Source organism: Hoplias malabaricus, chromosome 3, assembly GCF_029633855.1.
Source record: "Hoplias malabaricus isolate fHopMal1 chromosome 3, fHopMal1.hap1, whole genome shotgun sequence".
NCBI lineage: Eukaryota > Metazoa > Chordata > Actinopteri > Characiformes > Erythrinidae > Hoplias > Hoplias malabaricus.
This window is the reverse complement of record NC_089802.1, coordinates 26,578,701-26,601,086: the sequence shown is the minus strand read 5'-3', so window position 1 is coordinate 26,601,086 and position 22,386 is coordinate 26,578,701. Positions and strand designations below refer to the sequence as shown.

Sequence of the window (22,386 nt, the reverse complement as noted above, 5' to 3'; positions counted from 1 at the left end):
GCTGTGTAGTCCTGGCCTTGTTTGGCACCTCACTGCTCTCTGGAGTGCTTTCCGTGGCTCTAGAACTGTCTGATTAAAGCTCAGATTCTGATTCAGATCCACAGAGCTACAGTGCTGCAGTGTCTTAGCAAGGGGCTAGGGCTCTCTGTGTGTGTGTGTGTGTAGGGGGGTGGGCGTCCAGCTGAGCTCAAACACAGCTCCACACTCAGAAACAGAACACACACACTTTGAACTGAGCAAAATGAAGCCAGCCTTGCAGATCTGACCCAGAACAGGAGAACATAGTCTAACACAAGTTTACAGAGAGTTTAAACACCACTGAGGATCCAAGACAGTTCTCTATTAGTATCTCTCTCTGAGTGACTGGCTCAGAGAGAAAGAGAGAGGAAGGTGGTCAGAAAGAGAAAGACAGAGAGGCAGAGACAGACAGAGAGAGAGAGAGAGAGAGAGAGACAGAAAGAGAGAGACAGAGAGAGAGAGAGATTTTGAGATTTTAACAAAACCTTTATTTATACAAGATACCACAATATCACAGAATTATTATTTACCTACACTTCACATAGAATATTTTTTCCTGCTCTCCCTCAACACCATGGATTGAGAAGGACTAGCTCTCCCTCAACCAGCGTACAGAACATGTCACCATAACACCACTCCTCCTGTACAGAACAAGTCTCCATAACACCACTCCTCCTCAAATACGTCCAGATTGCTCATGGCTTTGTAAAACTTAAATTCAAGCAAAATTCTAGACTTCACAAAAGCAAAAAACAGGGGTAACACCTCCTGCCCTGGTCTATCCTCCACCTTGTTCTGTCTTGAGTTATATATTGCCAGCTTTGCTTGGCCAACAATAAAATTCAACAGCTGGTACTGTACTCTGTCCTCAGCTGGTATTTGCTCTTGTCCAGCAGCAAATATAAAAGCATGAGCTGTAAAAGATTGTCCACATTTCGCAAACAATCTGTCCAGAGTTAAGAACAGAGGTCGGAGTCTGGAGCAGTCTATAAAACAGTGAAAAATAGTTTCTCTAAAACCACAGAACAAACACTTATCAGACACATGCGGGTTAATAACAGACACAAAAGCATTAACAGCCACAGCCAGATGCAAAATTCTCCACTGAAGATCTCCCGATCTTTTTGTCAATGGCGGCTTGTATAGCACTCTCCAGACTGGACGTTTATCCAAACTCTCCAAAACATCTCTGATGAAACAGATATTATCAGTAATAGACCTGCCCGGCACACAGTAGGTCTGGTCTAAGTGAATGACCTGTCCCATTATTTTTTTCAGCCTAGTAGCCAAGGTCTTTGAAAACACCTTGAGATCCGTGCACAGGAGGCTCACAGGTCTCCAATTCTTAATGTCCTGGAGGTCCCCCTTCTTGGGCAGCAGGGTGATTATGGCCCTCCTGCAGCTCTGTGGCAGACGCCCCTCTGCGAGGCCCATCCAAAAAGATTTATAAAAATCCACAGGCAACACGTTGATTCCTGGGGCAGCCCCACCATTCATGCTCTGCAGCGATGCATGGAGTTCTTGTTCGAGCAACGGTTTCTCTAACTCTGTGTTCAACTGCCCCGAGACCTTTGGAAGTCCAGCATAAAAACTCATGGAAAGTTCTTCATTAACCTCATACTACTGTACAAGTTCTCGTAGAACCGTATAGCACGCCTCTGTATTTCGCTGGGCTCTGACAGTTCTATGCCACAATCAGATCGCAGAGAGTGAATATATCGACTTTGGCCATTCTTCTTCTCAAGGCTGAAGAAAAACTTAGAGGGGGCATCCATCTGTGTTAAGTACTGAAAACGTGATCGGACCAGAGCTCCCTGTGCCCTATACCCGAGCAGATCTGCAAGAGCAGAAGTTTCAGATTTCAGAGTACTACCTGCCTTTGTAACTCAATTACATCATTTTCTATTTGCATCAAGGACTGCGTAATGTGTCTCGAAACATTAAAAGTGTACTGTTGACAAAGTAATTTAATTTCAACTAGTGCTGCAACTAATGATTATTTTGATCGATTATTTTTTCGATTAATCGATTATTAATCGGATAAAAAGGAAGACAAGAGAAATTTGGTTTCCTGTCTGTTACTAGCATATTCAGGATACCATCAGTGAGAACAGCTGCTGTGGTGTGCAAATCTTCTTCAAAACATAGTCAGCAATGCTGGGCTGTTTTTATCTGAGGTGAGAGAGAAAGTGTAGATATGAACGTACACCTTTTTTAAGTTAATAACTACTGATCTAAAATGCAGACAACAATGCAGGCAAATTGAAATTATATAAATGGATTGGGTGATGCTGCCATGTGCTGAGAATAAACAGGAAATTCACATATGATCAGATATTGTTAAGATATTTAAGATTTTAGAGAACTAATGTTGTAATTGTATAAGGAACACACAACCTGCCATTATTAAAAATTAATGTTTACATGAAGAATTAACCCAACCGTTACATTAATTTTATATTTATCAATATTTAAAGGTGTATGTAATGTAATATACACTTATAATGTAATATACACTTGGCTGTGATACTCAAACACTAACACGCAATACCAGTCAGAAAAGACCTTGAAAAAGGCTTTAAATATATTATTTTAAAAAATTTTTGTATTGATTTTTTTTACTCTGAATGTAACTGCCGCCACATTTAAGGTGGAACGGAAAACCCGCTAAATACAAGAGTGATATAAATTTACTAAAAATGAAACATCTTGTTTAAGTACTCTAGCAGGCTCTAGTGACATTGAGTGAAAGAAAAACTAACGTAGCTAACGTTAGCTTGACTAAAACTACGGCCTGTTTTGGAACTGCTGGTCGAGCTGACACATTTAAGGTGGAAGAGAAAACTCGGGGGATGCTAAGGCTTGTTCGCTAAACGCGAGTGTAATATCAATGCACTAAGAAAAACAAATGTTGTTTAACTACTCTAGCAGGCTCTAGTAACATTGAGTGAGAGAAAAAGTAGAATTAACTTACTATACTTAATCTCTTTCACACATAGCTCCAACAGGCTTCCTTTTCAGATGCTCATGCAGTGATGTTGTGCTGCTGTGCCATGCGAGATCAGCTATGCACATTTTGCACCTAATGCTGTTCCTTGAAGGTGTAAATGTAAAGTGCTCCCATACTTTTGATGACTTGGGTCGTACATTTTTCTCTCTGCTTGTGCTAACATTAAATGCCATTTTTAAAACCCTTCTTCCAGATTTCGTCACGTGTAGCAACTGTACCCATGTGTATAATAACTTAGCAAACAGACAGCAACAGGCAAACAGACAGCTTCTGGCTTCTCCACCCAACTACCGCTCCTTCTCCTCCTCTCTCCCACAGACAGTGTAACAGTCACAGATACACAGTACAGTACAACACCAACACAGCAAGAAAAAGATAGGAAAAGACAGAAAACTCACTCGCTCGCTGTTTCTGTACCCGTTTGGAAGCTGTTTTGATCGCTCGGGTTTTCCTGTTTACTCGTTTCCACTGTTATTTCTATATTTATATCTGTTTTTATAACCTACTAACCATCCATAGATCTATCTTTTAGATTGTCTCCGCAGGAATATTCATTACAGAGGCACTAAAACTGCCACCGGACCCTGGAGTAACGTTCTTGGTGTAAGTTACTAAAATCAACTAAAAGCGGTAAGTACCTGCAATTCCATGGCTACTACTGGGTGTTTTGCCTGCTCAGAGTGTGGCATGTTTAGTTTAACCCCCTTTTCCACCTCTAGCGATAAAGATAGTGGTTGTGTTTGTAGTAAGTGTCAGCTCTCTGGTGGATAAAGTGGACCAGTTAGAAGTGCGCATCCGGAGCTTATTATTGTTAAGGGATAAACAGCGAGATTCAGTGTTAGCAACTCCGGGTGCCTTAGGGAGAGTTAGCACCCCCACGACTCCGGCGTTAGAGCCCTCACAGCGGGGTGAATGGGTGACGTCTTGGCGTGATAGCCGGAAAGCTAAGGCTGATGCTAACGCTGAGGCCAAAGCTAGCCCACCGGGACACCACGCTCCTCCAATTCGCGTGTCAAACAGGTTTGCCCTGCTCAGCGAAGCACCCGCTGAGGAGCCTGTTAAGAGTGCTCTGGTTATAGGAGACTCTATTGTTCGACACGTGAAATTAGCTACTCCTTTAGAGGCGCCGGCAGTAACAGTTAGCTGTTTATCGGGAGCCAGAGCGCCGGATATTAGTGGCAACCTTAGACTGTTAGCAGTCTGCGGCAGTCTGAGGTAACTAAGGATAATATTACAGAGGTGATTAAACTGGCCCAGACAATGTCCGATGCCGTAATCTGCTCTGGCCCCATACCAATGCGGCGTGGCGATGAAGCTTACAGCAGACTTTGGGCGTTAAACTGCTGGATGTCCAAGTGGTGTTCCGAAAATCAAGTGGGCTTTATAGACAATTGGTTTCGTTTTGAGGGCAAGCCTGGTCTTATAGGTAGGGATGGTATCCACCCCACGCGGGAGGGTGCTGCCTTACTTTCTTGCAGCATAGCACATAGTCTTTTAGTTAGTCAGCAGAGTAGTGTAGATAGCTACTGACAATCCAGAGCCGGGACCAGGCCGCAGACAGACAGGCTAAACCGACCGTCTGCGAACTGTCTTGAGGCGTCACCCAGGTTCAACTGTATTGAGACTGTGTCTTTCCCCCGAACTAAATGTAAAAGTAGAAAAACAAAATCAGACTGTTTCAGCAACCTAATCAATTTTAAATCATACACAACACCTAGCAGCAACACCTTAGAACTAAAATTTGGGTTACTAAACATAAGATCACTAAACTCAAAAGCACTCATCGTAAATTATATTATAAGTGATCATAAATTCAATGTTTTCTGTCTCACGGAAAAGTGGGTTAGACCAAATGAATATTTAGCACTAAATGAAGCCACCCCCCTAGGCTATAATTATGCACATAGCCCAAGAATATCAGGCAAAGGAGGTGGAGTATGTGTAATTTACCAAAATACCCTAGAAATTAGTCTTAAACAATGTGACACCTTCTCTTCTTTTGAGGTTCTCTCCACTATTATTACAAATCCGGTCACAAAAAAGGACGCATTTTTATTATGCAACATTTACAGACCACCAGGGCCTTACTTAGAATTTCTGAAAGAATTCAGCGATTTTGCTACAAACTACAAACTACAAACTAGCGGTGTGCAATCATAAAGTTATAATTGTAGGAGATTTCAATATCCATTTTGAGAAGGAAAGTGACCCACTAAAAAAGACATTTACCTCAATCTTAGACTCTATTGGTATTACCTGCAGCCACACTTTAGACTTAGTTCTGACATTAGGTCTTAACATTGACAAAATAATATATTAATTATATGAGCAATCAGCTCAGCAATCTCCGATCATTACTTAATTTCATAAGAGCTACGTTTTAGCCATAATATATGTAGGAACCCTCGCTATTCTACAAGGCATATAATAAAACCATCTACCTCCCTACAATTTATAGAAAACCTACCAGAACTATCGACCCCAGTTCCAACTCCATCAGACCCAATGGACCTAGATGTACTAACTGATTACCTAGAAAATACCTGTCGATCTACTTTAGAAAAGGTAGCACCACTTAAACATAAAAGTATAAGACAGAAAAAGCTCGCACCATGGTATAATGATAAGATCCGTACTTTAAAACAAACATTACGAAAACTAGAACGGAAATGGCGATCAACCAAGCTTGAAGTGTTCCATTCTGCCTGGAAGGACAGCCTTATAGAGTATAGAAATGCCCTCACTAAAGCTCGCTCAGCATATCTGGCCTCGCTGATCTCCAATAATAAAAATAATCCGAGAGCACTGTTTAGTGTGTTTTCTAGAATTACAAAAAATCAAGCATGTTCTGAACAACTAATTCCAGCAACTCTCACAAGTAAAGATTTTATGGACTTTTTTAATAATAAAATTGAGAATATTAGACAACAAACTCAAGCCACAGGATTAAATCCCACCTGGCTGCCACCCGATGTGACTGATATAAAACATAATGTAATTGTAAAAGAAAGACTTGAAACCTTTTACCCACTCCCACAATCAGAACTAGAGAAGATTATCACCTCAGCAAACTGTACAACTTGCACACTTGATGCAATTCCCACAAAGTTGCTCAAAGAAATACTACCAGCTATTATTGATCCTTTTTTAACTATAGTAAACTCATCCCTTAGTCTGGGCCATGTACCCAAAGCTTTTAAACTAGCAGTTATTAAACCTATGATCAAGAAACCAAATCTTGATGCTAGTACACTGTCTAATTACAGGCCTATTTCTAAATTGCCATTTCTGTCCAAGATCTTAGAAAGAGCTGTGGCCCAACAACTTAGTTCATATCTACATAAGAATCATATATATGAAAAATTCCAATCTGGATTCAGGCAACATCATAGTACTGAGACAGCTCTAGTCAAGATAACAAATGATCTTCTTCTTGCCTCTGATCAAGGCCACGTATCCCTGTTGGTGCTTCTTGACCTAAGCGCAGCCTTTGATACAATAGACCACAATATTCTCATAGAAAGGTTAGAAAACATGAATCACAGGGACAGCCCTATTATGGTTCAAATCTTACTTAACGGAACGTTATCAATTCGTAAAAGTAAACAATCTAAATTCAAATTATTCTAAAGTAAGATTTGGAATTCCACAAGGCTCTATTTTAGGACCATTATTATTTACATTATACATGTTACCGCTAGGCACAGTTATAAGAAACCATGACATTAACTTTCACTGTTACGCAGACGACACACAATTGTATATTTCAGCCAAGCCCGATGACAAACACAGATTAAAGAAAATAGAGGACTGTGTAAAAGACGTGAAAGGCTGGATGTTGCGTAACTTCCTCCTTCTAAACAGCAACAAAACAGAGGTCCTGCTTTTGGGTCCAAAAGTGGCAAGAAATAAATTATCAGATTTAATTTTAAATCTCGCTGACTCTCCAATTAAACCTGGTTCAGCAGCAAAAAATCTTGGTGTCATAATTGACCCGGATTTATCTTTTGATCAACACATAGGTACTATCACTAGGACAGCTTTTTTACATCTTCGCAATATTGCTAAGATTAGAAATGCCTTATCCCTTCAGGACGCAGAAACATTAGTACATGCCTTTATTACTTCAAGGCTTGACTACTGTAACACACTACTGTCAGGATGCACCAGCAGCAATTTAAGAAAACTTCAACTAGTTCAATATGCTGCAGCTAGGGTCCTCACTAAAACTAGAAAATTTGAACATATCAGCCCAGTTTTATCATCACTTCATTGGCTGCCTGTTAAATTCCGCATTGACTACAAAATTTTGTTATTAACATATAAAGCTCTACATGTGCTTGCTCCTGAATATCTTCAAGATACAATTTCCTATTATGAGCCTCCACGTTCACTCAGATCACAGAATACTGGATTTTTAATTGTTCCCAGAATTCAGAAGGCCTCAGCTGGGGGAAGAGCCTTTTCTTATAAAGTCCCCAGACTCTGGAATGATCTTCCCTAAAATGTTCGGGGCTCAGACACAGTCGCAATCTTCAAATCTAGGCTAAAAACACATTTGTTTAGTTTATCTTTTGGTAGCTAATACTCCCCCATAGATAAAGGCGGCAGATCCGGGGGGTCCATGGACACAGGGAATTATAGTAAACTGAGACGCTGGTGCTGTCGTCCCGCCGCTTCTCGCGATCACTCGGGTTTGTTGACGGTGGAGCGGAGGGATGCCAGTGTTTCAGGATGCTCCCGTGTCTGTGTGTCCTCCTGGTTCTCTCCTTTTAGTTAAAGCTGTCATAGTCAGATCTGCCGGAGTCATTAGCCACACTCTGGAAATTTTCATATTTTCTACTTTACAAACACAAAACAGTTCAAAACTAATTCCATCCCTTTACATTTTTCCGAGTAAACAACTGCCCACCTGTCTGTCTGGACACTGATGGATGACTGTCGAGACCCTCCTCCATGCTTCAGACCAGCTGCCCATGCTCCAGCAACCACCAAGTGCCTTGAAGCTGTCCATACACTGAAGTTCTCATGGACTACTAACTATCATCACCAGTAGATTGACCAGAGGAGGATGGGTCACCCCTTGTGAGCCTTGGTTCCTCCCAAGGTTTCTTCCTCAGCTGGGGGAGTTTTTCCTTGCCACTGTCGCCCCTGGCTTGCTCACTTGAGGGTTTTACATTTGTTTTTACATTTCATGTCAAATCTTTGTCTTACTGGAATTCTGTGAAGCTGCTTTGTGACAACATCAGTTGTGAAAAGCGCTATATAAATAAATTTGATTTGATTTGATTCGCTCAGCAGCACGCACTCTCACTCATACACCGCCGCTCACATCACTCACTTCCGCTCAGAGAGAGCGAGAGAGAGACAGAGAAAGAGAGAGAATTTGATTTTTTTTTTATTTATCAACAAACTTTATTAATCCAGCTCTTCAAAATTTAAAAAACACCATACAAAATCACAGTAATTGTGGGCTGAAAATATACACTTAAAATTACAAAAATAATAATAAAAAAAGGTATTTGCAAACAGACAATGTGATTGACAAACAAACACTGGCTCATCACTCCAGTTTGTCATCACTATTAACCTAGCATAAAATATCCATAAAACACCACACTTCTTCAAAGCTGTCCAAAGCTGTCCAAAGCTGTCTCTCATGGTGGAGTAATATTTAAAATCCATTAAGATTCGTGTCAACCCTTTAAAGACAGTTATGGCATCACTATCACTGAGACCCTCGATAGTGCTCCTCCTACTCATCCATATTGCAATTTTAGCAGTGCCGATAATAAAATAACAGTTGACACTGTGTTTTTCGTGTCTGTGTGTATTTGAAACCTAGGACGAAAACTGTTTTTGTAAAAATAACAGTAAAACAAGTAAAAATAAGCTCTAAAAGTTGGAACAGTGGCGTCAATCTAGGACAGCCCATAAAACATTGGAAAACAGTTTCTCTCTCACCACAGAATGGACAGCTTTGATCCACAGCTGGATTTATAACAGAGATGAAAGCATTAACAGCCATAACACAATGAATGATTCTCCACTGTACATCACCATAGCACTTAGTCAACAGTGGTTTATGGGGTGCTCTCCAGGCAGGTTTAATGTCCTCTTTTAAATCTAGTTTTTCCCGGCATGGTGTGTCGGCTCTGGATTTAAGAGAATCTCTATTTAAAAGTTTGACAAAGATTTTATAAAACCCTTTCCCAGTTGTTTCAGTTAAAAGCAGAGGCCCAGTGTTTTGTGTTTGCAGTAGCGGGCCCTCAAACTCGCCAAACTCAGGGGTGAGGGTCAGCTTTGGGTAAGTGTCCTGTCCATTGCCATCTGGAACACATGTAAGCAGGGCACCCTCTGCCTCTGTCAGTGCAGACTTCCATTTTTGTAGCAGCTGGTAAACAACACGTGGATCTGGTGTGCAGGTGAGCAGCTACTACATCCACTTTGTCCAGGTTGGGTCCTGCGAGGTTCACCAGGTCCCTCGGGGTTTTGAGTCCATTTGAGGTTAAAATCCTGTCCATGGATGGGTTAGTCCTGCACGTTATGTCCAGTTGTGCTCCTCTTATTAGTGGTTCACTCAGGAGCCAGAGCTCTGAAGTTGTGTCCTCTTGTTGCATCAATTTAAAAAAATGTAGCAGTTTAAAAATCCGTGATAAAAAGCTGGCACATTGTGAAACAACAGTCTTTGTGGGTTCATTAAAAATAGTGGAAAGTCAAAGTTCCGATCCCCCAGCAGAGTGCAGGCTAGTGGTCTCCATCCCAGGGCGTCAGGACCACACAGAAGCCTCTGTAGGAACTGTATACGGAAGGCCGCAACTCTGCTTGCCAGGTGAATCAGTCCTTAGCCTCCTTCTTCCTGAGGCAGTACGCTCTGTGGGACCCAGTGCAGTCTGTTCCAGAAGAAATTCACCAAGGCAGTTTGTATGTTGGAGAGTACACCTGGAGGGGGATCTAAACACACTAACTTGTGCCATAAAGACGCTGCTGCTAGATTATTACAGATTAAAACCCATCCTCTGTAGGACAGTTGAAGCAATAACCAGGTCCACCTATTAAGGCGGCCTTTGATTTTTTCTAGAAGCCCAGTTTTTTTGAGTTGTGTTTTCATCTCCTAAAAACACACCTAAGTACTTAAACCCTCTCCTCACCCAGCTCAGCACCTGAGGTAGGTTAAGTACCCCACTCAGCCAGCTTCCCACCAACAGTGCCATCAAGCAGTCAATGTCAGTTTGGTGTTTTAAAATCACGACAACATCATCAGCATTCGCAGACAGTATAAAACATGAAGAACAATTGGGTATGGTAAAACCAGAGAGGGTTTGTCGCAGTCTGTGTAACAGGGGTTCTATGGCCAGGGCATACAGCATCTCGAACAACAGTCCTGCTTTATCCCTCTCTGAACTTTAAAAGGAGAGCTTAAACCAATGTTGATTTTCAGTATACTTTCAGCTTCACAGTACAGAGCCCTAATCATGGATATAAGACCAGGGGTGAAACCAAAGGCTGCTAAAACCTTCCAAAGATAGTTGTGTTCAACCCTGTCAAATGCCTTTTGTTGGTCTAGTGAAATCAGACCAGCCTCTAAACCTAGTCTTGAGACGTCCAAAATGTCACGAATGAGAAATATGTTATCAAAAATGTACCTGTTTGGGACATTCACTCACTCACTCACTCAGTCACTTAGACACTCACCCAATTGCTCACTCACTCACCCAGTCACTCAAACACTCACACAGTCACTCACACACTCACCCAGTCACTCACACACTCACCCAGTCACTCACACACTCGCCTGTGTCCAACTGAAATGGTCCTCTTTCAGGTGAGTGCTGGAGCTGTGAAATGGCTCTGTGCAGATAATGAGAGGAAGGTCCTCTGGCCCAGAAAATGCTGAAGAGAGAAAGAGAAAATGTTTCTTTTCTGTGGGTCACATCTGACCTCCCACTGGGCGAGAGAGAGAGAGAGAGAGAGAGAGAGAGAGAGAGAGAGAGAGAGAGAGAGAGAGAGAGAGAGAGAGAGACAGACAGACAGAGAGAGAGAGAGACAGACAGACAGAGAGAGAGAGAGAGACAGACAGAGAGAGAGAAAGAGAGAGACTATCAGAGATTGTTGGGAAACAAATGAATAAATGAACAGAAAAGAAGGAATCAAAGACAGAGGGTGGAGAATTAGAGTGGCTCTGTCGTTCTAGCTGTCAACTGCGTGTGATTATGCGAGGACACGTCTGGAGACAAGCTGTGTCCACCCCCAGCGTCCAGTCCAAGTGAAGAGACATCTGATTGAGTCCCAAAGGCGGGAGCCTCTCTCCATCTTCTCATCTCTCCTTCTCTCTTTCTTCTCCTGCTCCCTCCATCCTTGCAACCCGACCCCCCAGATCACACTCACACTGACTGGCAGTGACACTGACGTGGTGGTGGTGTGTTAGTGTGTGTTGTGCTGGTGTGAGTGGATCAGACACAGCAGTGCTGCTGGAGTTTTTAAACCCCTCAGTGTCACTGCGGGACTAAGAATAGTCCACCGACCATAAACATCCAGAAACTCCAGCAGTGCATCAAGCCTGGTCCTGAATTCAGGGCACACTTCGTATTCCCTCTCCGTCCTCTCAGCTTTTCACAGATGATTCTCATTCTCTCATCTTCCTCCTGATCCCCCTCAGTCCCTCGTTCTGTTCTTTCAGTTCTCTTCGTTCTCTTAATCTCACTCAGTCTCACAGCACACATTACCTTTAATTAGCTCTCACTCTCACAAAATCTGTCTGTCTGCTCTGGGATTCTGCCGTGTGTGTGTGTGTGTGCGTGTGCGTGTGCATGCTCATACAAGTGTGACTAAATATGGCAGACTTTGTTTGTGTGACTAAATTTAAGTGCATTTGTGTGAGTGTGTGTATGTGACTAAATATGAGAGAGAAAGAGAGAGAGAGAGAGTGTGTGTGTAATTGTTTGTGTGTGTGAAAGTGAGAGGATTACTGAGTTGGTACCAAATTCTCTTTCTCTCTCTCTCTCTCTCTCTCTCTCTCTCTCTCTCTCTCTCTCACACACACACACGCACACACACACACACACTGTGCACAAAAGGATTCAGTCTGGGTGTGTTTAGTGGTGTCCTGAATATCTGCATGTGTTTAGTCTCTGTTGTTTTTGGTATACATGGTGGTTGCTATGGTGCTGCTACATGGTTGCTAGGTGATTAATAGGGTGTTCCAAGTGGTTGTTAGGTGATTGCATTGTAGATATATGTGCATGTTACTAAAGGATTGCTATGATATTCTCATGTCTTGTTGAATAGTGTTTTTTAGTTGGCTAATATGGTGTTTCTAGTGATTGCTACGTGTTTGCGCTCGTATCCATGGTGGTTGCTATGGTGTTTCCTTTTTTTTTGTGGTTGCAAAAGTGCAAATGTTTTTGAATGGTTTATATGCTGTTCGAACAAACCGGATTCCAAAAAAGTTGGGACACTAAACAAGTTGTGAATAAAAACTGAATGCAATGATGTGGAGATGGCAAATGTCAATATTTTATTCGTAATAGAACATAGATGACAGATCAAAAGTTTAATCTGAGTAAATATAACATTATAAAGCAAAAATATGTTGATTCAAAATTTCACAGTGTCAACAAATCACAAAAAAGTTGGGACAAGCAATAAGTGGCTGGAAAAAGGAAATTGAGCATATACTGAACAGCTGGAAGACCAATTAACACTAATTAGGTCAGTTGACAACATGATTGGGTATAAAAAGAGCTTCTCAGAGTGTCAGTGTCTTTCTGAAGCCAAGATGGTAAGAGGATCACCAATTCCACCATTGTTGCACAGAAAGATATTGCAGCAATACCGGAATGGTGTTACTCAGCGTAAAATAGCAAAGACTTTTAAGTTATCATCATCAACTGTGCATAACATCATCAAAAGTTTCAGAGAATCTGGAACAATTGCTGTGCGTAAGGGTCAAGGTCGTAAAACTCTTCCTGGATGCTCGTGATCTCCAGGCCCTTAAACGTCACTGCACCTCAAACAGGAATGCCACTGTCAAAGAAATAACAGAATGGGCTCAGGAGTACTTCCAGAAAGCATTGTCAGTGAACACAATCCACCGTGCCATCCGCCGTTGCCAGCTGAAACTCTACAGTGCAAAGAGGAAGCCATTTCTAGGCAAGCTCCACAAGCTCAGACGTTTGCACTGGGCCAGGGGTCTTTTAAAATGGAGTGTGGCAAAATGGAAGACTGTTCTATGGTCAGATGAGTCACGATTTGAAGTTCTTTATGGAACACTGGGGCGCCATGTCATCCGGACCAGAGAGGACAAGGATAACCCAAGTTGTTATCAACGCTCCGTTCAGAAGCCTGCATCACTGATGGTATGGGGTTGCATGAGTGCTTGTGGCATGGGCAGCTTGCATGTCTGGAAAGGCACCATTAATGCAGAGAACTATGTTCAGGTTCTAGAACAACATATGCTCCCATCTAGACGTCATCTCTTTCAGGGAAGACCCTGCATTTTTCAACAAGATAATGCCAGACCACATTCTGCAGCAATCACCAGATCATGGCTACGTAGGAGAAGGATCCGGGTACTGAAATGGCCAGCCTGAAGTCCAGATCTTTCACCTGTAGAAAACATTTGGCGAATCATAAAGAGGAAGGTGCAACAAAGAAGGCCCAAGACAATTGAACAGTTAGAGGCCTGTATTAGACATGAATGGGAGAGCATTCCTATTTCTAAACTTGAGAAACTGGTTTCCTCTGTCCCCAGATGTCTGTTGAGTAAGAAGGGGGGATGCCACACAGTGGTAAAAAATGGCCTTGTCCCAAGTTTTTTGGGATTTGTTGATGCCATGAAATATTGAAACAACATATTTTTCCCTTAAAATGATACATTCTCAGTTTAAACTTTTGATCTGTGATTTGTGTTCTATTTTGAATATAATATTAGATGTTGGAACCTAATATGTTATTCACAATTTGTTTAGTGTCCCAAGTTTTTTGGAATCCGGTTTGTAGTGGTAGCTAGGGTGAATTCTTTTTAATCTATGTTCCTTGTTCTTTATTAGTAATCAGTAGTAAAGGAATGTAAAGTGATTAGAGAACAGTGCTCCGGCGTCCTGTTCCTCCACTGTGTATGGAGTTACAGGAGAATTAGAGATTATTTAAGGTTACTGGGAGTGAGGGTTGTGGTCAGGGATTATTTCTGGTTAAGGTCAGAGATTAGGGAATGCTCTCTCTCTCTCTCTCTCTCTCTCTCTCTCTCACACACACACACACACACACACACACAAACTCAAAAGTTGCTCTATGGCAGCTCAGGATGGGGACTCTTTTAAAGCTTGGGTCCAGATCAAAATGATATTTTTGCATGAAACATATTCACATATTGAAGTAGATACAGGAACATTTGGCATCTATTTACGAAAGCTATTTAGGTAACTATTGACTTAGTGTTTGTTAGCAACATTAGTCAAAATGTCTAGCTCTAAAATTAAAGTCTAAATCAGGGATATTTGATGTTTTGCCTAACTTCAGTAAATTTAGGCTTTTATTAAGACTCCTCTTTCAAAATGCCTTGCTCTAATGTGTTTATCCCTCTTCCCCCTTTAACGTCCCTAGGGCTCAGGGTCAATTCATACACATTTTACCAGAAGATCGTTCCTGGAATTCGTACAATGTGTAATGAATATAATTGCCACTTTAAACTGTTTAATTAAAATATTTGTGAATGAAAAACTTTAAATCAACGTTAAATCAATGTCTACATTTCAAAAGATTGCAAACAGCGGCATGTTGTGCTTTTGTTATGCTATCGCTAACAGTTTACAGCACTGCTTTTGTAGCTCTTCTGAGTTTGTGTGGATTTAGTGGAACAGCACCCCCAGTGGACAGGAGCTCAGTGACTGTAAAATAACTACAAATCATAACCAACCATAACGTAGAAATGTTAAGAATATCTGTATGACTTCTTTTAGTAGTCTTCTCTTTGAGCAAGATCTTGTCTGAAAGATTTCATCTGTTTTTAATTAAAACATTTGATCTCTCGAATGAGCCATCACTAGCTAACACAGAGTAAACACAACGCACAGCTCTGTGATATCTCACAGTCGCTCACAGAAGTGAGATATAAACCATAAAAACACTCTCAACTTAAGTTCAGTGTAGAAGAAGAGATCATTAGAAAAGTAGAGCAACAGGTTTAAGGTTCATGGCTGGCCCCAGTGGCCAAAACATGCAAATACACTAATTTATATTTCAACATCCACTTCAATTCAGATCGAGGGATATTTTATTTTCTTTTTTCAGTTTTATTGCCGTTTCAGTTTTTACTGCACTGTTACTGTCTCTGTCTCCTCTGAACTTAGTCTTGAGTGTGGCCTTGAAGTCAGGTGTGTTTGGTCCTTATCTCGTCTCTCTGTCCTTCACTCACTGGTATAAATCCCTCGCTCCCTCTCTCAGCCCTCACTGTCTCTCTCTCTCCCTCCCTCCCTCCCTCTCTCTCGCTCTCCTGGAGGATGCTGCCTGCTGTTGCTAAACTCTGCTGCGGGATCTCCTACCCACACCTCAGAAATATGGCAGGTAACACACACACACACACACACACAAACACAAACCATCAGATACATATACTCTCAGTATTAAAGGTACAGGTACATTACTGACACTGAAGCTATAAACAGTGTAGTGTATCTTTAAAGGTACAGCAGTGGTGTTAAAGTCCAGTTGTGTTCCCTAAAGGTTCATTACATTCTCTTCTCCAGAAGGATAGGGGGATCTCTGTAATCTTTCATTATACAACGGTGGAGAATATTTATAATAACAGAACATAATTCTGTGGCCAACATTGTGTGTAATCTTCAGTGCTATTTTGTGCATTACTGTGTGCATTCAGTGTGTTACTGTGTGTATTCAGCATGTTACTGTGTGTATTCAGTCTGTTACTGTGGGTATTTGTTGTGTTACTGTGTGTATTCGGTGTGTATTCAGTGTGTATTACTGTGTGTTCACTATGTGTTACTGTGTGTTATTCAGGTTTGCAGCGCGTGGCTGTAGCTGCTGTGGGGCAGGAGATCGCACACTGACAGAGAGCAGGGCAAATTCCCTTCCCAGTCTGGGGGGGGCAGTAGAGAGAGATGGTCTTGGGGCAACAACAGCAGAAAGGGTAAGTCTCACTCACACACACTCACTCATACACACAGCCCTCCCTGTCCAGCAGGTATTTTACATATTTTTCTTAAAAGTGCTACTCACCTCTGATGAGAAGAACACGTTTATGCTCCATACCCACTGGGGAGCAGGTGTGATTTAAAGAGAATCTATCCTCGTTTCTTACTGAAATATATTTATTCTAGAGTCTGACACTGCGTCACAAGGTTTAGGCCTGAGATCTCCAGAGGTTCTTCAGGTTCTGAGTGGAACATGGCTGTGAATAATTCTGTGAAACGCTGAGTATTGATCATGATGTTTCTCTCTCTCTCTCTCTCTCTCTCTGTGTGTGTGTGTGTGTGTGTGTGTGTGTGTGTGTGTGTGTGTGTGTGTGTGACTCAGATTTGTCCATTTGGCAGCAGGGAGAGCAGACTCTAAGGGACGCTCTGGAGATTGTTCAAGAAACTGAGGAACTTAATGAGGTCATTATTATTATTATTATTATTATTATTATTAAATTCTTCACCCCAAGCCAAATAATTCATCTTCATGTTATGAAACAGCCTCAATACTGACACCTAGTGGCCAGGATGTATCAGAAACTCTATCCTAAACCCTCTGACATGGGGGACCCGTCCTGTGGAGAATTAACTGGTTCATTGAGGGATGACACATTCATTTGATTCTTCAGTAGGGTGACCAGATCTGAGATGGTGAAAAAAAGGGCACGTCTCGGGGGTGGGGGATTTGATGAGCTCTCGCCCATTGCTGCTGTTGTGTGCTTAGCTGAACTTGTGTGCGCTTTTAGGTCATCCGAGAACTTACATTTACGTTTCGGCATAGCTGCTCGAGATGAGGGGAGGTACATGAGCTTTGCCTGACGTAAACAAAGACTACTGACATGCAGACTGACCAATTGAATGTTTACAGGGAAGGTTATCGACCAATAACGGTAGCTCTACAGTCAGATCGTGCAATCCGAAGATTTTATGCTACTTCACCACTCCCCCTTCTCACTCAAGCGAACCAAACGGAGTAGGGGAGGGCGGGACTAGTTTGTGAACGAATCTTCTCGAAATTCTATGTAAGCTCTCGAGAAAAACAAAATTCCGGACGTTTGTGAAATCCTGCTCGGACATTTTTTAATTCTAAAAAAGAGGACATGTTCGGGTAAAAGAGGACGTCTGGTCACCCTATTCTTCAGTCATATCATCTTCAGGAACACTTTGTGGTTAAACTGGCTGCCTCTCTCTCTCTCTCTCTCACATGAGCCTCAAACGTGTCCTGAATAATACGCGACTGGTGCAGCATCATGTATGGAGGATGCTTTCAGTAATCACACACACACACTTCACACCTCCATTATTAGAATATAACCTTCAGTAAACATGTGTATATATTGTTTAAGGGAAAAAGTTGATTAAATTGCAAAAATAGTCACATTTTTAAGATAATTTATTAAAAATAAAATTCCATAACCACTGTAACCTTACATTAATTGAGGCAGAAATTTGCACAAATCCCTTTTGACAAACAATAACTTTCAATGTTTAATTTTTTTAGTTTTAGAATAATACATTTTTATTTTTCAGTTTCTATTTATTCTGTAGTCAATATCTTCACGGAACTCTGTAATATTTTCTGTGGTTTTACACAGCAGTTTCATCCAATAAAGTGACGTCCCCTGCTGACAGGTGTAGGTTAGGAGAAAGTATGGGTTATCTACTTAAATTTAAGCCATCAACTGTCTCTCTAGCACCATCTACTGGGGCCGGGCATTCAGTCATGTATCGTAATCAATGCTGTGTTATTATCGTAGTGTGTTGGTTAAAGGAATACTTCAATTAAAAAAAAATGTAACAAACAATGTAAACATTCAGAGCAGGTCCTCGTATCGTATCTAGTACATTCATAAGACAAGGGACATATGATATATCTTTGACTATTTGTGTTTTGTCTTTCGTTTTGTAAAATGACTTGGGCCTAAAGGCCAAAAAGCCCAATGCCATGTGTATCGTCTACCATCAGCACCTGACCTCGCTGATGATTATGAGGCTGAATGTCATCAAATCCTCACAGCAATGTTCCATCATCTACTGTAAAATGGGTATCTGCCAGTGGCGGATGCTGGTCTTTCAAAGAGGGGAAGCTCAATTTTGGCCTACATCATAAAATGTGTCTGTTTATTTATACATAAATTGTACCCTCCGTTCCTTTTCCAGAAAATGATCTGTGACCCTGTCGTACCAACAAGGCGTCTTTTCCAGGGACTTGACTAGTGTCCTCTCAATGGCCAGCAGAGCTAGGCTGCTTAAACGGCCTTGGCCCATGTGAAGTGTGTCCGCCTGTGAGTGCTTTGTGACGGTGGAGGGTCTCAGTAGCACCCGCTGGACAGAAACTGCGATAGAAGTCAGAAAGAGTGATAGAAGTCAGTCTCCAAACACAAGCAGCTACAAAAAACCCCACCAGAAATAGAAGCTTGATTTGTCGCTAGTCGTTTTTATATATACTGTTGTGTGTACATGTCATTGAATAAATATGCACTACAACACGCTCAACTTTTGTTCAGTATCAGCTTCTTATCACTGGTAAAGACGCGGATTCCTCCCAATCATTCCCGCAGATTCATGCCGCTAAAATGATTAAGAAAGTCTCCGGTTCAACTGAATGAAAATGTAATGCACCCACGGATCTTTACACCAAAGGATTGCTGATTCGCTCATTTTGCTGTCAATCAAAAAGGGATTCAGCCTCAGACAGATCATCCAATCATCATGCAGAAGCTGAGCATCCGGGCCAGCTGAGGCTAGCCCACTGCCCCATAGACCCCCAGAGACGCCGAGTGTCCGATGGGTGGGTCAAAGCTCAGCATTTATCCAATGACTCGTCTCGTTTAGCTGCACTTCGCTGCTTCGCTATTGAACTCTGTGGAGCGTCCACACTGTTTAAAGCACTGTGAATCTACGGGAATGATTGACAGGAAAGCCGCGTCTTTACCAGTGATAAGAAGCTGATTATGAACAAAAGTTGAGCGTGTTGTAGTGCATATTTATTCAATGACATGTACACACAACAGTATATGTTTGAACACTTATTTTTTGACATTTTAGGGGAGGCTGAGCTTCCCTTGCAGTCTTAGAGCAATCGCCTCTGGTATCTGCAGACACCTGGTCCAACTCAGCTGTGTATATCCTCACAGGAGAGTGGAGACGTGATCTACAGTAAAGTTCTCCATGGCAACCGCAAGGTGTTCCGGTTGGAGGCGGAGCTTAAGGCCACACCTGAGCAGCTGTACGAGATTCTGTTTTTAAACGTGGAGGAGATGCACCAGTGGAACCCCAGCATCAAACAAATCAAGGTAAAAAAAATACCTGCAGTGCCCTACTTCACACTCACTGGACACTATATTGGAAACACCTACACTATGTCTCAGATATTGGGCACGGTGACCATAGGCTCATCCTGGACACTAGGGGTCAGTATCAGTAATTGTTTAGAAGCCAGCGAGACACGTCTGAGAAATGATTTTGACTCTGGGGCACAGGTTCTGAAGAACATCGGGAAGGAAACCATGGTAACACATGAGGTTTCTGTGGAGACGGTGGGGAATCTGATTGGACAGAGAGACTTCCTGAGTGTGAGACATTCACTAAAGACAGAGGACTGTATTTACCTGGGAGGGGCCGCCACTCACCTGGAAACCTTTCCTCCACAACCGGGCTACGTCAGGTATTCACTCATTTACCTGTACAGACACACACTTGTACAGACACACACCTGTATAGACACACTTGGGGTTGTTTCTGATAAAGTGGCCAGTGAGTGTCAGTAGAAGTGGGGTGTTTCTGATAAAGTGACCAGTGAGTGTCAGTAGAAGGGGGGTGTTTCTGATAAAGTGGCCAGTGAGGGGCAGTAGAGGGGGGTGTTTCTGATGTTGTTTATTGAACTGAAGATCAATCAGTTTCTGAGGAAGTGACTTAATCAATCTCCCAGCTGATTGACAGGATCTCAGATCCAATAAACAAACCTGTCAGAATTTTGCTCCAAAGCCAGTCGGAGCTCCATTGATCAAGAGAAACGGATCAATACGGAGCGGTGAGGCTGTGATGTACATTGAGGCTAAGAGAGGTTTTTATTTTCAGGGCTGAGGATGGTCCGACCTGCATCATCATCCAGCCCTCACCTGTCCACACCGGGCACAGCCGACTTACCTGGCTCCTCAACATGGACGTGAAGGTAGAACTACACTCACTCACTCAGTCACTCACTCACACCTGGGGCCAGTGTCACACACTCAGTCACTCACTCACACCTGGGGCCAGTGTCACACACTCAGTCACTCACTCACACCTGGGGCCAGTGTCACACACTCAGTCACTCACTCACACCTGGGGCCAGTGTCACACACTCAGTCACTCACTCACACCTGGGGCCAGTGTCACACACTCAGTCACTCACTCACACCTGGGGCCAGTGTCACACACTCAGTCACTCACTCACACCTGGGGCCAGTGTCACACACTCAGTCACTCACTCACACCTGGGGCCAGTGTCACACACTCAGTCACTCACTCACACCTGGGGCCAGTGTCACTCGCTCACTCACTCACTCACACCTGTGGCCAGTGTCACTCGCTCACTCACTCACTCACACCTGTGGCCAGTGTCACTCACTCACACCTGTGGCCAGTGTCACTCACTCACTCACTCACACCTGGGGCCAGTGTCACTCACTCACCCAGTCATTCACTCTTACTCAGTCACACACACACCTGGGGCCAGGGTCACAGACTCACTGATTGATTCTTCATCTCCTCTGAGCTGCACTTTACAGAAAACACTGTAAACCGTAATAAACATCATTTCCATAAACATTGTTAGCTGCTGTAAAAATCTGGCTCAGTAACCCACACCACACAGAATCTCTATAAAGAAATATGTGAAATTAAATGCTTCATTCTGGAGTAGCTGCACATCGCCTAACATTGTCATGCCCAAAGCTAACGGGCTATAAAACCTCCCTCTTCTGGGCTGTGAAGCAGTGGTGCTGCGTTCTCCAGAGTCTTTACGAAGAGTTGCAGCATCAGCACCTGACTTCACTGCCATCAAATCCTTACAGCAATGTTCCAGCACCTAGTGTAAAGTAAGGGTTTTAACTGAAGCTGCATTTCAGGACTTGTGATGACGGCTGTAACCTGTGTGTAACCAGAGCTTTTATTAAATGTTTCAGACCTGAACTTATTTTTTATATAAAACGGAGCTGGTGGATGATAAACAGGTGAACTGAAAGCGTGGGGCAGGTTGTTTCCCAGGTTTTTACAGTGCTCCTGATGCACTAATGTTCTTCCAGGGAAGTGCTGATGAAGACAGTTGCTGTGCGTTTATGGCTTTTCCGCTGTTGCAGCCCCTGCCGCACTGCGCTGTTTGCTTTTGATTGTGTCTATATTAGACTCTGTTTGTGGCAGAAACACAATGTTCTCATGCCTGATTCCACAGCGAAATGAAAACACACCACTATCTGCTCACAATCAGCTGCTGCGATTTGTTCACCGACAAAATAAAAACAAACAGGTGCATCTAAAGACACCCTGCGTCCCCCCTCTGTTCTCTCCTCATTAAGGGCTCATTAAGGGTGGGTGTAATGGTGTGTACTGTGTTCTCCCCAGGGCTGGATTCCTAAATCTCTGGTGAATCAGGCTCTGCCTCGAGCTCAGATCAACTTCACCGCTCACCTGAGACAGCGGCTAACACGCACACACACACACACCCACACACCATCGCCTCAGAACACATACTCCCCTGAGTGAACACACACACACACACACCCCACTGGGCAGAGATGTGTCCATCACAACCCCCCCACCCCCCCCACACACTCCACAGAGTCTAAAATAAAGACCTGCTTCAAATTCATCTAATCTACCACACCTGTATGCCCCCCCCCCACACACACACATACACATCACTCCAGAGAACACAGTTCCACTGTACCACAAACCAGAGGAAATCCATCACTCCAGAGAACACAGTTCCACTGTTCCACACACCAGAGGAAATCCATCACTCCAGAGAACACAGTTCCACTGTTCCACACACCAGAGGAACGCCATGACTCCAGAGAACACAGTTCCACTGTTCCACACACCAGTGGAAGTCAATAACTCCAGAGAACACAGTTCGACTGTTCCACACATCAGAGGAACTCCATCACTCCAGAGAACACAGTT

The 22,386-nt window shown here is 42.8% G+C and overlaps 1 protein-coding gene across 1 annotated transcript; it reads left to right on the top strand.

Annotated features, from left to right (window-relative positions):
• The first annotated feature begins 15,528 nt into the window (after positions 1 to 15,528).
• On the top strand, positions 15,529 to 21,966 carry star2 (steroidogenic acute regulatory protein 2). Its single transcript, XM_066663940.1, is given in 8 exon segments — positions 15,529 to 15,592; positions 16,046 to 16,095; positions 16,097 to 16,175; positions 16,562 to 16,641; positions 19,359 to 19,517; positions 19,704 to 19,888; positions 20,302 to 20,395; positions 21,826 to 21,966. Coding segments are annotated over 8 exon segments (852 nt in total).
• The last annotated feature ends 420 nt before the right edge of the window (positions 21,967 to 22,386 follow it).